The 16,842-nt window shown below is 45.1% G+C and overlaps 1 protein-coding gene across 2 annotated transcripts in view; it reads right to left on the reverse strand.

The window, feature by feature from the left end:
- The window catches only part of GARNL3 (GTPase activating Rap/RanGAP domain like 3), a 166,437-nt gene that overhangs the window by 133,984 nt on the left and 15,611 nt on the right, over positions 1-16,842 (reverse strand). The window contains exon 2 of one of the 2 annotated variants that reach the window (XM_060411779.1): positions 11,794-11,959. In XM_060411779.1, coding sequence (XP_060267762.1) covers positions 11,794-11,936 — 143 coding nt within the window. In that variant the 5' untranslated portion in view covers positions 11,937-11,959. Of the gene's footprint in view, positions 1-11,793; positions 11,965-16,842 lie in introns of both variants that reach the window. The other variant, XM_027966433.2, reaches the window with a different exon arrangement.

The raw sequence follows: 16,842 nt of genomic DNA on the forward strand, positions 1-16,842 counted from the left end.
GAATTTTCCCTGGAAATAACCTAGGAGAGGGGGAAGGCTCCTCCCACTGCTTTTTAAATGACCTGTATATTTTATTCTAATTTTTAGGACCAATTTAGATCCCTTGTTACTTAGTAAGTCATGCCTGATTCTTTGTGACCCCACGGACGGTAGCACATCAGGCTCTTCTGTTCTCCATTATCCCTGAAATTTGCTCACATTCATGTCCATTGAGTCGCTGATGCTATCAAACCATCTCATTGTTTGCCGTCCCCTTCTTCTTTTGCTTTCAATCCTTCCCAGCATCAGGGTATTTTCCAACAAGCTGACTCTTCGCATCAGGTGGCTACTCCATACTTACTTGTGCTCTGGTTTTCTCCAGATACATTCAGACCATGTACTAGAAGAAAAGCAGCTTACTCTGTGCTTTTAAGGTCAAACTATACTTGTGAAAGAGTTTCTAAAATGTTAACTTCACCAAGGTACTCTGATCCTGAGATGGTCTACAAAAATGAGACTTTGAGACCAAGGATGAGAGAGTGGAGGGGTGGGGGGATGTTTTTCAAAGAAAGCAAAATAATAGATAGACCAAATTCACAGAAATATAGAAGGCAAAAGGATTTTAACCAAGAACATTTGTTAATATAGGAGATGACAGGAAACAACCAGCCTCCATCCAAAGCCAAATGGGATTTATAAAGATGAGGGTTAGTTTAGGTGAATTTAGGGCACGGCAGCCTGAACTATTTCCTTCTGCTTCTTATAAGCAATGATTAAAAAGACTATCTAACACTATTTATAGTGTGCCCTCATGGTGTGCTGTACTGTACTTTGAGATGAGGTGAGCACCAAAAATGGGTTGCTGGCCCTTGAGGACTGTAAAATTTGAAAGAATAGAAAATGTGAATAGTCAAAGGAATAAAATTTTTAGTAATGGCATAACCTCCTTGAGGAAAAATGACTGCTGTTAGTGATTGTTCCTCCAGGGGATGTGGAGCTCAGTGGTGTAGCTTCTGTTCCCAGAAAAGGACCAGGACATCCTGGCAGAGTGACACCATACTTCTCCCTGACTTACATCACACAGAGCAGCAAGGCAGTGCTGAACCTTAAGCCACCCTTGAAAGGTGAAGACCCACATTCCTTTCCCTTCCATTTGGGTCACTCACCTCCCTGGGGACCTCAATACTCCTGCACCTTCAAATACTGCCTCTCTGCTAACCCAAACCAAATCTCCAACTCAAAACTTTTTCTCCAACTGCAAGTTCTGACTTCCAACTGCTGGACGTGGTTCTGTGAACCCCCTGGGACCCCTAAAACATAACACGCCCCCCAGGCACCCTCACTCCCACTCCTCACTCACATCTTGGTCAGCAGCACTGCCATGTTCTTCTTAGTCACTTGAGGTTCAAGCTCAGGGTCATCACCCAGATTTTCTCCATATCCAACATCTAATCAGCCTCCAAGCCCTGGCACAGGCCTGCACAGTGTTGCTTTTGATTGGTGCATGTTTGTATGTGAGTACTTGTATTTCATTATTTTTAAAAACTTTTGGTCATGTATATTTTTGGTGTCCTTTTTAAAATTTATTTTTATTTGGAGGATAATTGCTTTGCAATGTTGTGTTGGTTTCTGTCATACTACAATGTCAATCAGCCATAAGTATACATATATAAGTATACATATATCCCTTCCTCTTAATTCTCCCTGCCATTCCTCACCCCATCCCACCCATCTAGGTTGTCACCGGGAGCTTAACCTAACTCTATATGTCATTCTTTGAAGAAATAAAGCTCACTTCCTTCAAAATTCACAGAGTCCAAAGGGCCATACAAGAGAAAGTCTCTCCTCTCCTCCCTCTTGGCCCCACGCCCCCTCTCCCATTTCCTCTCCCCACCAGTAGCCTCTACTGTTTAGTGTGTGTCTGCCAGAGATGCTGTGTGCATTTACAAAGAAAGACAAACATATATTCCCTTTTGCCTTTGGTAAATACATTAGTAGTAAACCATTCACAATTCCATTCTTTTTGTTATTTTTTTCACTTAATGTACCTTGGCAATCTTTCCAAATCAGTACCAAAAGAGCTCCTGTAATTTTTTCTTTTGGCTACATACTATTCCATTGAGTAGACACACCATATTTTATTTAACCAGTTTCCTAGGTAAATGGTTTTAAACCTTTTGCTACTAATAATAAACTGCAATATATAACCTGGTACATGCCATTTTGCACTTGAGGATATTTCCAGAACTATACCATGTCTCGTAGTCCTTTGTCCCTCCTTCTCCTTTTCATTTCCACTTTCTCTGCTTTAGCTTAGACTTTCATTATTGCAGAAGGCTCCTAGTTGGCACCTTTGTTCTATTACCTTTAACTTCAGTTCAGTTCAGTTCAGTCGCTTAGTCACGCCTGACTCTTTGCGACTCCATGGACTACAGCACGCCAGGCCTCCCTGTCCATCACCAACTCCCAGAGTTTGCTCAAACTCATGTCCATTGAGTCAGTGATGCCATCCAGCTGTCTCATCCTCTGTCGTCCCCTTCTCCTCCCGCCTTCAATCTTTCCCAGCATCAGGGTCTTTTCAAATGAGTCAGTTTTTCACATCAGGTGGCCAAAGTATGACCTTTAACTTATCCAACAAATATTTAGTGAGCACTTTCTATGTGCCAGACACTTTGTAAAGACCAGGAAGAACAAGAGAATTAAAAAGTAAATAAATAAAACCTCCTTCTAGCCAGACCCATACAAATCCTAGCCTGCCTCACAACTGTCTGAGCTTTAGGAGGCTTTTAATAAATCAAACTGCTCTCTTCTCTGTATTTGGAATCAGTTGAGAATTAGTGACAGGAGTCAGGCAAATGGAAATTGAAACATCAATTTCCTTATTGTTGGAGTTTCATTGGCAAATGTGGCCAAGACCAACAGCCACCTGGGCTTCCTACTACTTCCCCTCATTTAAACCCAGAGGCTTTCTCTCCAGCTCTGTGTTTTTTAACCAAGTAGACTTTTATTCAGGAGCAAACTAGGTTTTAGATAGCTTCTGAGAGCTATTTTAGAATGTTAAATATGTACTGTGGTTAGCTGCTCAGTTGTCTCTGACTCTTTGTGACCGCATGGACTGTAGCCCGCCAGGCTCCTCCATCCATGGGGATTCTCCAGGCAAGAATACAGGAGTGGGCTGCCACACCCTCCTCCAGGGGACCTTCCCATGTTTAAATATGAAATTGCCTAAGTTTGTATAATGCCTTGATTATAAACTCTTTCAAACATATGAAAACTTTCTCCAAAAGATCAACAAGTAAACCACTGCTAATTCAGCCTAGTGATGGAAATGAATCTGAATTGTAGTTTTAAAAAAATCCACTTGTTGCTAGGATATTGTAACTAATCATAGGAAGGACTGATGGTTTTTAAAAAAATAGGCAGGGACTTCCCTGGTGGCCCAGTGGCTGAGATTACCCAGCTCCCAATCAGTTCAGGGGGCCCAGGTTCTGTGCCTGGTCAGTGAACTAGATTCTACATGCTGCAACCAAGACCCAAGGCAACCACATAAAGAAAGAAATACACATTTTTTAAAAAGAGTGGGCAGATAATTCAGATGGGATTAAAAACTCTTCAAACTTTCTTCCCTTAGCTCCTGGTTGACATTCTTTTAAGGCAGAATGGCCCTGAATAACCATCTTTTCAATAGGTTTCCTTTGTCTTTTCTTAATGTATTGAGCTAACAAAGAGACTGTGCCTCTTGTTACTGGTGTTGATACTGGCTCCTTTTCCAAGAGGAGGTCACAAATGTAGTCACAAAGCCGCTTCAAGTCCTTCTCCAGTAGGTATCTGCATAGCCGCACTATATCCACCTACTTGTCCTAGTCCAGGGGCGCCATTTTAGAAATAAGAAGCTCCAATGGAGGCGGCAGTATTGGTGGTGGTACTAGACACAGCAGCAGCGGAGGCCTGGAGGCCGAAGCCGGAACCCTCCCTACCTCACATCCGCCAGTGAGCAGCATCCGGCCTGTGAGAGGTGTCTGCGTCTATGTATGGATGCGAGTTGGACCATAAAGAAAGCTGAGCACCCCAGAATTGATGCTTTTGAACTGTGGTGTTGGAGAAGACTCTTAAGAGTCTCTTGGACTCCAAGGAGATCAAACAGGTCAATCCTAAAGGAAATCAGTCCTGAACATTCATTGAAGGACTGATGCTGAAGCTGAAGCTCTAATACTCTGGCCGCCTGATGAGAAGAACTCACTGAAAAAGAACATGATGCTGGGAAAGATTGAAGAAAGGAGGAGAAGGGAACGATGGAGGATGAGATGGTTGGATGGCATCACCGACTCAATGAACATAAATTTGAGCAAGCTTTGGGAGTTGGTGATGGACAGGAAAGCCTGGCATGCTGCAGTCCATGGGTCGCAAAGAGTCAGACATGAAACTGACCAACTGCGACTAAACCGACTGACTTTGCTTCTTGTAGGGTCAGACACAGCCCTGAAATGAGGTTATGAATGAGGAGACATGAGGATGCAAAGAGACTCGTTGTGTGCCTTCTGCCCTCCCTTCCCAGCTGAACCTGCTTTCTCAGAGGAGCCCCATGGCTTCCCGAATCATCAAACTCAACAGAAGATATTGTTTTGATCTTCAAACTTTCTGTTACATTCAACACCTTCAGCCCCAGGTCTGGGTCCCACCACTAAGGATTCTAATTTAATCAGTTCCACGATCCATATTTTTAAAAAAACTTCCTAAGTTATTTTTGTGATTGGTCAGAGAGCACTCTCCTTTCTGAAACTGCCCCTCTGGCTTTTCTGACTCCTTCAAATTATGTTGTCTACTTCCTGAGCCCTCTCACTGCTCACCAGGGAAGCAAGAACTGCCTCCTCTGCCCCTGGTAACAGACATTCCCCCCAGAACTAGGAATGGAAATGTGTCCCAGGCTGGGAAACTCAAGTCCTTTCCCAGGGTTCCTCTAACTGATGGGAAAATATATTTTTTAATTAATTTATTTTTAATTGAAGGATAATTGCTTTACAATATTGTATTGGTTTCTGCCATACATCAACATGTATACATCAACATGAATCAGCATACATACAACATGCCATATAGCAACATGAATCAGCCATAGGTATACACCAGGGCTTTCCTGGTGGCTGAGATGGTAAAGAATCTGCCTACAATGCAGGAGACCTGGCTTCTATCCCTGGGTTGGGAAGATTGCCTGGAGAAGGCAGTGGGAACCCACTCTAGTATCCTTGCCTGGAGAATTCCATTGACTGAGGAGCCTGGGAGGTTAGTCCATGGGGTCACAAAGAGTTGGACATGACTGAGTGACTAACGCTTTCACTTTCATACATATGTCAATGGGGAAGATTTGTCCTCTCAAGTAGCAAGTCTGAGAACATACCCCATGCCGCCCAAGATCGTACTCACTGCAGTGGTGAAAACTCGTGGATGGTAGGAGACACGGAGGTCAACAGGCAGAAAGAAAGCAGGCTAAGGAGTGGGAGCTTGAGGGTGTGGACTGACTGTTCCTGGATCCAGTTGACCCTGAGGCACGATCTGTCCCTTTCCTTAGTTTGGTCACATGAACCTACACATTCTCCTTTTACACCTAAACTATTTTGAGATGGGTTTCTGTCACAACCAACAAGCCCCTCTGTAGTTCATCTCTTAGTTGGTTTTTTGGCCTCCTCACTGCACACATCAGTGAAACTAACTTTTCAAAATCAGAGCCCAAACCATCACTTGTCTGTCTCAAAAACCACTCAGTATCCCACTGTCCTGGGATTAAGTACAACACCTTTCACAGTATGTCCCCCCATCTGACTTTCCAGACTTCCTACTACTTCGCCATACAAGTGGCAAATCAGGATCTGGCCATCTAGAACACCCTTCTCCTACCTCTGCTGATTAAAATCTATTCAAGAAAAAGGAAAGAAGGAAGGTTCTCCTCCTTTTTCAAGATCCACTTCACTTTACTCTAAGAAGACTCTTTTTACTAAGAACTTCCTGCCTCCAAAGATGTAATTATATCCCTCCTCAGAACTAGAAGTTCTCAGTTCACATATTATTGAAGCCTGCCCCCAACAGCAGTATCTAACAATCTCTGTCTCATTCTGTCTCAGATTTTGTGCTGCCTCATCTCAAGACCCTCTCTTTAAGGGCAAGACCATCACTCAGTTGCCAGAGTCAAAACTCTGAGGGTCACTTCCTCACCTCACCACCCATGCATTTACCAGGTCCACTCTAACTTTCCTCTTAATTATTCCTTAACCCAATCCCATTGTTCCTGCCACTCATCAGAACACTTAATATCTCTTACCTGGCCACTCTGATAGGTCTCCCGGCTGCTAGCTTTTTTCTTCTGCAATCTAGCTGCCCATTGATACCAGTAATCATTCCAGTATGCAAATCTGACCATGCTCTGCTCTAGCTAAGAGAGTCAAGACCAAACTTCCTAGCAAGGAGGTTAAGCCCCCCACTGCTTATCCCAAGCTCATTGCTCACCACTCCCCAAGAAGCACCAGTCAGACCAGACTATTTGTGGCTCCCCTCAAATCTAGAATGCTTTAATGCTGCTGGCCTTTGCACAGATGGTCCCCTCTGTCTGGGAACGCCTCCCTCGCCTCTGCCTGGTAAAGGTCTCATCCTTTAGGTAGTCCCTCCACTGAGAAATCTCCCTGGACTTCCCTAGGTAACAGCACTTCCACAAGCCCCAGCTTAATCTGGAAGGAGATGCTCCCTCTGCATGCTCAGTGCCTATAACAAGGCCCAGCGCAGCACACAAGTGCTCAGTAAGCTGATTTGTGACCGCTCACCTAGACATCCTGGTGACATCCAGGATGTGTGAAGTCAAGACATCCTGGAGTGTGAAGTCAAGTGGGCCTTAGGAAGCATTACTATGAACAAAGCTAGTGGAGGTGATGGAATTCCAGCTGAGCTATTTCAAATCCTAAAAGATGATGCTGTGAAAGTGCTGCACTCAATATGCCAGAAAATTTGGGAAACTCAGCAGTAGCCACGGGACTAGAAAAGGTCAAGTTTTTGTTGCAATGCTGAAGAATGTACTCTACAACTGCACTCATTTCACATGCTAGCAGGGTAATGTTCAAAATCCTTCAAGCCAGGCTTCAATAATACATGAACCGAGAACTTCTAGATGTACAAGCTAGATTTAGATAAGGCAGAGGAACCAGAGATCAAATTGCCAACATCCACTGGATCACAGAAAAAGCAAGAGAATTCTAGAAAAACATCTACTTCTGCTTCATTGACTATGCTAAAGCCTTTGACTGTGTGGATCACAACAAACTGTGGAAAATTCTTCAAGAGATGGGAATACCAGACCACCTTACCTATCTCCTGAGAAACCTCTATGCAGGTCAAGAAGCAACAGTTACAACCAGACAATGAACTGGTTCCAAATTGGGAAAGGAGTTTGTCAAGGCTATATATTGCCACCCTGCTTATTTAACTTATATGTAGAGTACATCATGTGAAGTGCCAGGCTGGATGAAGCACAAGTTGGAAATCAGACTGCAGGGAGAAATATCAATAACCTCAGATATCCAGATGATACTACCCTAATGGCAGAAAGCAAAGAGGAACTAAAGAGCCTTTTGATGAAAGTGAAAGAAAGAGTGAAAAAGCTGGCTTAAAACTCAACATTCAAAAAATTAAGATCATGGCATCCAGTCCCATCACTTCATGGCAAATAGATGGAGGAAAAGTAGAAACAATGACAGACTTTTTTCTTGGACTTCAAGATCACTGTGGACGGTGTTGCAGTCATGAAATTAAAAGATACTTGCTCCTTGGAAGAAAAGCTATGACAAACCTAGAGAGTATATTACAAAGCTGAGACATCACATTGCTGACAAAGGTCCATATAGTCAAAGCTATGGTTTTTCCGGTAGTCATGTACAGATGTGAAAGTTGGACCATAAAGAATGCTGAATGCCAAAGAATTGATGCTTTCGAATTGTGGTGTTGGAGAAGACTCTTGAGAGTCCCTTGGACTGCAAGGAGATCAAACTAGTTAATCTTCAAGGAAATCAGTCCTGAATATTCATTGGAAGGACTGATGCTGAAGCTGAAGCTCCAATGCTTTGGCCACCTGATGTGAAGTGCCAACTCATTGTAAAAGACCCTGATGCTTTCCCTCATTGGAAAGACTGGGGGCAAGAGAAGGGGACGACAGAGAATGAGATGGTTGGATGGCATCATTTACTCAATGGAGATGAGTTTGAGCCAACTCCAGGAGATAGTGAAGGACAGGAAAGCCTGGTGTGCTACTGTCCATGGGTTCGGAAAGAGTTCAATACAACTGAAGAGAGTGAACAACAACAAAGATATAAGAATACTTTCTGGCAGAAAGCAGGCCTTGTATAACCATGGTACCTCACATAAGGCCCAACTTTGTGCTTGGTCAGCTTTATTGATGTGCAGTCAGGTCCTGCTGTATTATTCACTCCACAGAAGCAAGACACCCTGTGGACACTGACATGCCATAAACACTTTGCTCTTACTTGCACGGCTGAGGTTAGGAGAGTGGCACTGGGACTCAGTTCAGTTCAGTTCAGTCACTCAGTCGTGTCTGACTCTTTGCGACCCCATGAATCGCAGCACGCCAAGCCTCCCTGTCCATCACCAACTCCCGGAGTTCACTCAGACTCTCGTCCATCGAGTCAGTGATGCCATCCAGCCATCTCATCCTCTATCGTCCCCTTCTCCTCTCCTGCCCCCAATCCCTCCCAGCATCAGAGTCTTTTCCAATGAGTCAACTCTTCGCATGAGGTGGCCAAAGTACTGGAGTTTCAGCTTCAGCATCATTCCTTCCAAAGAAATCTCAGGGCTGATCTCCTTCAGAATGGACTGGGACTAGACAGGTGCAAATCTCTGCCCCATCACTTACAGAGCAGTGTGTTCTGAGCACGTGTTTCTAACTCTTTTGGACCTCGGCTTCCTCATCTGTAAGATGGAGCCAGCAGTAGTTACCTCGTCGGATTTTTTGGTGAAGACTAAAAAGAGAAAACGCATTTGGTATGTCTGCACAAGTGCCTGGCAGAGGTAGCCAGTAAATCTGTTGAATGAATGAGTTAGTGAATGAGCGGCCTGTAGAATGGCAGCAATAAAGACACATCTCTCTAGTCCGTTTTCCAGAAAACCCAACATCTGGCTCCAGTGAGTCCAGCCCTGACGCCCCTGAATCTGGGGTGCAGCCAAACCCCGCTTTCCCAAACCCCGCCTTCCCCGTTCCCGCCGCAGTTTCGCCAGCCCTGCGGCCGCCAATCACCAAGACCTGGTCCCACCCCTAAACATATTCTCCAATAGATCCTGGAAGGTCCCTCCTCAGGCTGCGGCCGCTGCATCTCATAGGCTGCCCAGCAGCGCTGCTCGCCCCTTTGACTACGTCATCCGCGCGGTGTACTGTGGGGCTTGTAGTAGAGACAGAAGCAGCGCCCCCTGCAGGGTTCGCTTTGAGGGCTGTTACTCTGGCCTGGAGCTTGGGAGGAAGGAGGAACACCATTCCCCTCATTTCACCTTTGGCTGATGAAGCCCAGGTTTCCCTGCTCTCCAGAGTAGAGCGCTAGGCCTGCCTGGACGCTAGTTACCAGCCACCTCCCAGGAAACAGGAGCATTTCGGTCAAATAATTCAGCGTTCACTGAAACTTTAGATTTCAGTTTACAGTCAAGGTGACATTCATTTCCCACATTCATAAATGGACCTACGGGGCCACTGTGGGAAGAATGGCGACAGCTCTGAAACGCCAGCAGTGACTCCAGATTTCTCTGATTTCCTGGAAGAGCCCACTGCAGAACTAGCAATCCTGAATTTATCCAAACCCTGTGAACTTTGTCTATTTCAAACTGTATTGTCGCTTAAAATCATGCAAGCTATCAGTGGCTCCCCATTGCCTGAGATATAAAAATTTATACCCTTCAGGGCTTCCCTGATAGCTCAGTTGGTAAAGAATCCACCTGCAATGCGGGAGACCCCCGTTCCATTCCTGGGTCAGGAAGATCCCCTGGAGAAGGGATAGGCTACCCACTCCAGTCTTCTTGGTCTTCCCTTGCAGCTCTGCTGGGAAAGAATCCACCTGCAATGTGGGAGACCTGGGTTGGGAAGATCCCCTGGAGAAGGGAAAGGCTACCCACTCCAGTATTCTTGCCTGGAGAGTTCCATGGATTGTATAGTCCACAGAGCTGCAAAGAGTCAGACATGACTAACGGACTTTCACTTTCACTTTAGCTAGGCATATAAGGTGCTTCATAGCTATTTTGTATTTACTTATGCTAGGAAAGATTGGGGGCAGGAGAAGGGGATGACAGAGGATGAGACGGTTGGATGGCATCACCGACTCAGTGGACATGGGTTTGGGTGAACTCTGGGAGTTGTGATGGACAGGGAGGCCTGGTGTGCTGCAATTCATGGGGTTGCAAAGAGTCGGACACAACTGAGCGACTGAACTGAACTGATGTGTGGTTACATTTAACATTTCTCAACATTTGCTGCATATAAGAATTCCCTTGGGAGCTGTATAAAATATTGGTATCTGTGTCCCACCCTGACTTGCGAATCTTGGGTAGAATGTGCTGGCTTTCTGTTTCATAGCTCCCGGGCTGATTTTGTGCAGCCAGGGTTGCAGAACCACTGGTTTGAGAACCACTAGTTTAATGCCTGTCAACACTGCTGGGACCCATTTCCACGGATCCGAGCCTTTGCTCTTCAGTTTCCTCTGCTTCAGGTGGCTTTCTTTCCTTTTCCTGCCTGGCTGCCGCTCATCCTGACTGGCTAAGTGCAACTGCTTCTCGTTTTCCTCCCTGTCCTCCAGCAGATTCCTTCCTCCTGTAGCACTTTCTACATGCTCCTTTTCTAGTGGCATCAGAGTTATTAATATTTGGTTACTTGTCTGCCTTCCTGGAAAGGCTGTCCCTGGGTCAGAATCTCTGGGGTGGGCCTCAGGCATCAGCTGTTTCTTAAGCCCGATAGGTGATTCTGATTCATGGCCCTCGATGGAATTTAGGCTCGCAAAAGCACCAGGTACAGTAAGCACTGATCATTTTTGTTGCATGGAATCGATGAAGTATCTCTTGTTCTTAAGGCAATCATATTGTTGCAGCTAGTTGCCTTTGATTCCCCTGGAAAGCTAAGCACCCCTGTGTTGTAGTATCCTCTTCTTCATTCATTACTTATTCATTCATCCAGCAAATACTGTACACCCTAACAAAGCCCTGGGGACTCAGGAGAAATTTCATAAGAAAACATAGTCACCACCCTCTGGGACCTAGAATCTATTAATATATTAGTTATAACATAGTTATTATTATCATTTCTTCTGAATAGTAATTGGAATTTTCCCCTTCTAGATACTATTTGATAGCCACAGGTGAGGAGATATCTTATTTCCTTATATCCTGAGTATGTTGCTGGCACACTGAGGACATCCTGTAAATGTTTATTGAATCAAGATACCACATTTCATTGCACTTGTCACAATTTATTTGTGTGATTATTTGATTAATGACTAACTGTTCTATGAGCTATAAATCCCCTGAGAACAGGAGCTAAGTCTATTTTGCCTGCCATGCCTGACACAAGGCCTGGCCAGAGTAGGTGCTCAATGATCATGGCTAAGTAAATACATAAATACATATAAGGCATCATTAAGAAATGGAAATGAAATTTCCCAATCAAGTATCCACTCCCCTCTCCCTCAATACTCTTCCCCCCAAAGATAATTTTCTTCCTGAGCATTAGGGGGTTTCAAGCTAGAGTGAGCATGAGCCCCAACTGAGATGATGCTTCTCTTACTTACTTACAGGTTGACCTGGGCCTCTACTTCAGGGTCTTTAGTTGGCCACGTCTGCAGGGGCTGGATGCCAAAGGACAGAGAGGACTTGGCTTTCCACATGAGGGTCTGTGTCATCTGATTCCCGCAGGGCCCTTTCGTCAGAGGGTCCATCAGAGGGCCTGGAGGCTGCAGTGCTGTACTGAAGCAGAGGGGTTGGGAAAGGCACTGAGGACAGAGAAGAACACGGCCCAGTGCTGGCCTGTTTCCTCCCTTGGGGGCCAGCCCGCCAGTAATAATGGGTGAAGACAAGACATTCCCAAGATCCAGGTGCCCCACCAAGACTGCGCCATACCCTTACTGCACACTGTGACATCACGGCCGTAGAACCATCCAAATCCTATCACATCCCTTAGCAATGAGTGGAGGCCTCCACACTCCCAGGCAGTGGAGTCGAAGGTACAAGGAGGACAGTGAGTATGTGAACCATCACAGACTTCTTTAGAAAAAGGCAGCATCCGCTGAGGAAGGGAAAGCTCGGTCTGGAGTACCCGAAGAGGGAGGACCTCATAGCCACTGTAAAAGGAGTGCCTGGTTTATCTCCCAGCTTCCCATTAAAACAGCCAAGAAGAGCCATAAAAAGAGCCTATGCTGGCAACAATGCTGTAGACAAAAGGACCAAAGTCACATTTCAAGAGTAATGGCAGAGAGGAAGTAAGCAGTAACCACTTGTTGAATTAACAAGTGGATGGTTTATGGGAAGAAACTGAGAAATGCATTGCTGAAACAAGCCTGTTTCTTTCTCCTGAGGAAGGTGGGAAGGTGATTCTGGGACAAAAGAGGGCAGCTTTGTTAGCAAATGTAAACATCCCGCTTTTTCTGATTAGAATTATTTTCTGAGCCAATCAACAACATTCTTCCCTCATCTCTACTTCAAGTGAAACACAAATCCAAAGCAAAGAAAATCCATCTATTTGGAAATGGAAAAATAAAAATCAATCTTAGCTAGCACTTATGTAAAAAGGGACTCTTTATACTGTCTTCTCAATAAACGCTGTGATGAGGCAAAAGACAAGAGCCTTGGCGGTCTTATTAGTGAGGAAAAGGCCTCTGACAGGGAGCCCCCATCCTGCTGCAGGGTTTAGATGCCAAGAGAAGTGACTCCACACAGCCTGGGTGTTTGGAGCCAGATGGGCACTACCCACTCCCAAGCTGCTACAGTGGTACCAATTATAGGCTGAGGCATGTTGCAAAAGAAAAAAAGGTCACTCTTGCCAGGTTTATAAGTGATGACCCAGCTCCCCCTATCACCCTGCCTGGGTTTGAGAATGCAAGCTGCATACCTGACCCAGGCTGCTGGATAATCTCACCCAGACTGCTGGATAATCTTACCACTTATCTTGGAAGCAACTCGACAGACATGAAAGGCTCAAGCCTTCCACATATGACAAATGGCAAGGAGGGAAGGTTCTGGTATGTTTGTTGTCAGTTATTCTTTATTCACTGGTACCTCAAGTCTTCCAAAACCCAGAGTCCTAGGGGTTATGGCTGCCTTAGCAATAATCAAACAAACAAATAATGAAGCAGGGATCTGGGTGAGAGGCACAGTTTTTCTTTGAACCCTCTATAGATTCTTCTAAATTACAAAAATAACAGTGGTATGCAAAAGATTTATTTTAAAAATGTTCCTTTCTCAATTATGGAAGGTTTGTTTTTTTTTTTTTTAAAAAAAAAGGAAAGAGAGTGCTCCTATAAGAAACTGATAAGGGAGTGAAGGAAGCCGGATGGGGAGATGAGGTTTCATTGTCAGGCGTGAAGGAACAGCTTCCACTCAAGTGGAGGCAGGCTGTCCCATGCAGCAGCATCGCGCCACACGTGACCACCGAGCAAGGAAACGCAGGCAGGGAAAGCAAGACATGTGCATGTAAGACACACACCGGACTTTGAAGACCGAGTACGAATGAAAAAGGATGCAGAATGTCTCAATAATTTTTATGTTGACTACATGTTGAAGATAAAGTGTATGGATTTTAATGTGGCTACTAGAAAATGTAAAAACATATACAGAGCTGGCTTTACAATCTGCTTGACGTTGGTTATGCATCAGAGCTGTCCCACCTGCGATGAAGAGCTGAGGGCCCTGGGTCGAGGGGTGGGGACTGTAAACTCCAGGCCCTCTGCACAGGTGGGCAGAGCAGCTGCAGTAAGCTCGAGGGTAGCCCACCTAGGAAGAGTGGCCACCCAGGTGTGGGTGTTAGGCCAAAGGCGCACTGAAGAGGGGAGGGGAGAAGATTCCAGAAATGGTGACGGGATCTGATGGTATGCATGACACCCCCACTTCCAATTCCTTACCTCTCCCAGTTCACTTTGGTATGATTTCCATCACTCCTCTGTCGATATATTTGCAACTTTTACGTGACATATGTACTGAGCCCGCGCTGTAATTTGCTCTTCTCTCTAATCCAGTCTTGGATATCTTTGTAAATCAGTAAATACAGATACATCTTTAACATGGAACATTACAGAGTAAATACCTATGTTGATTATATTCTTTTAATCTTTAAATACTAAGATTTTTTCATTGTTTTAGCATCTCTATCCCTGTCATCTTTAAAATTATGTTTAGAAACACTTAAATGCTAGTTCTTTTAAACCTTTCCCACTGTCTTTTTGCCTAACTTTACTCTTTGAGTTTTTGAGTTCTTTTTTTATACTCTCATCTAATTTTTTAGCTTCATTGTTTAACTGTTCAGATGCTGTCTCACCACTGTTAATTTTAATCCTTTCCCTCATTTCTGTTATCTTTTCTAGTCTTAATTTTCTAATTTAAAAAAATGTACGTTCCTCTTAATCATCTGACTTATTTTATCTTTCTTGTCTCACGGTTTAAAATATTCAGCAGAGGAAGAACTTGGAAAGATGGCAGAGGAAGCACTCATCTGCACAACTCCTTCCCATGGAAATAAGCAAAAATAGCCCAATACACAGAAGAAAACCTACTGGAAAAAGAGAAGGGAGAAACTCCATGCTATAATCCTGAATATCTGCTGTATGGGCAAGATCGTTCTAAAGGCCAACAGTGCCCGATCTGAGGCATGAGGCCCAGAAGCATGAGCAGCACTCACCAGAAGGTGTTTGTTCTTTTTCCTTTTTCACGGCCCCAGCTTTCTAACAAGAAGTGGTGGCCTAATCTGAGGAAAGGCTGAAGGAGAGAAGGAAGAGTATATCTTAAGAGCCATTTGAACCTCTCAAAAGATATTACCCAAGTACATTTGAGCCCGTGAATCATGGGGAACCCCACTGACCTAGGCCCTCTTTGGAGAAGCCTGTTTGCCCTGAAGTGAGTAGGGGATGGAGAGCTGAACATTCAAGGGGAGACCTGCCATGGGGTCATGTATACCACAGGCACAGGGTACTCTGCAGACAGGAGGACAGGGTGGGGAGAGAGTAAAACCAGATAGCATGTCCCCATTGCCTCTGTCCCCTTCTCACTTCCCAAGAAACATCAAGGCCAGACCTCCAGCGCCAGCTCTGAAAGAGAAGATTCACCATTGCTCAGAGAAGCAGGGGTCAAGGTTAATCTACCCATATTATCAGTTGGGTAAATGCAGACCCAGACAGAGGTGCTTCTACCCAAGATGATCATGCAGGAAAAAACTAGCCCAGGACCTGTGAAAAGAGGTTTATAAAAGACAGATGAGAGTATAGATGGGAAGTTTTTTAAAAAATAGAAATCAAAGGAAACATAACAATAGCTTGGTTTTCTCAAAAAAAAAAAAAAGAGAGAGAGACAGTAAGAACTCAAAAGAAAAGATCGGATAATACCATAGACAGACTTTTCAAGGTTCTAGGATAAAAATCCCAGACTGTGGCAGGAAAAGGGTTGATTCACAGTGTGGAGGTGCTTTCTGGGAGGGGAGTAGGCCTGAAGGGGAGGAAATGAGGGTGCCTGAGAGTGAATCTCCTTCATGGGCGCTGTGTGTGTGTGTGCTTTCTTCCTGGACTGGAGATGGTCCCCAGTGCACACAGCTTACAGTCTTCTCCTCTGTGACCCCCAAGCCCTCAGGACGACTCAAGCATCCGTATCATGAGTCTAAAGGGATTGCTGTTGTTGTTCAGTCGCTCGGCTGTGTCCAACTCTTTGCAACCCCATGGACTGCAGCCTGTCAGGCTTCCCTTCACCATCTCCCAGAGCTTGCTCAAACTCATGTCCATTGAGTCGGTGCTGCCATCCAACACAACTGTGGCACGAGTGCTGTTTCATACGCTGGGAGGTGGACCCCTGAAGGCAGCAACGTGGCACACAAGGTAACAGCGTCTCAGTTCTGACTCCTTCCACAGGGCTGACAGCTCCCTTGGTGCAGGCTGCATGGATCCCTGAGCTGCACTCATAATTCCACAAGGAACATGGGAAACTTCTGGAAGACACACACACTCCTTTGTGTGCTATTTTATTTATTTTTTCTTTTTTTGACCTGGGCCATTTTAAAAGTCTTTATTGAATTTGTTACAATATTGTTTCTGTTTCATGTTTTGGGGTTTGGCTAGGAAGCATATGGGATCTTAGCTTCCTGACCAGGGATCGGACCAGAGATTGAAACTGCCTCACCCACAGTGGAAGGCGAAGTCTTACCCACTGGACTGCCAGGGGAGTCCTTCCCTTACGATCTTGATCTTGTATCTTATTTCCCGTTCAGATTGTTGGCTGAAAACAACCTTAAACCAAGCACAAGTCTTCATTCTTGCTTATCGGAAAACCATGATCAGCTTTTGGGGTCTGAACTGGCTCAGCAGCCGAAGGAGCAGTAATCCCCACAGAGCTGGGGGCAGCGAGGAGACTTCTATCCTGAAGGAAACTGTCTCCTCCCACACAGTCACTCCCCATCCTGCCCCTTTCTTCCTCTGCAGCACTCAGTGCCCTGGGAGTCATCCCAGCTACTGGTACCCTGTCTGCCTCCCACCCCTCCCCCTACTAAATGTTAGCTCCAAGAGAACAGGGCCCCATCTGCCTTGTTCATGGTGTACCCCGAGTGCCTAGCACAGAGAAGGGCTCGAAAAATACATGTTGAATGCATACGTG

The sequence above is a fragment of the Ovis aries genome, chromosome 3 (assembly GCF_016772045.2).
Source record: "Ovis aries strain OAR_USU_Benz2616 breed Rambouillet chromosome 3, ARS-UI_Ramb_v3.0, whole genome shotgun sequence".
Lineage (NCBI taxonomy): Eukaryota > Metazoa > Chordata > Mammalia > Artiodactyla > Bovidae > Ovis > Ovis aries.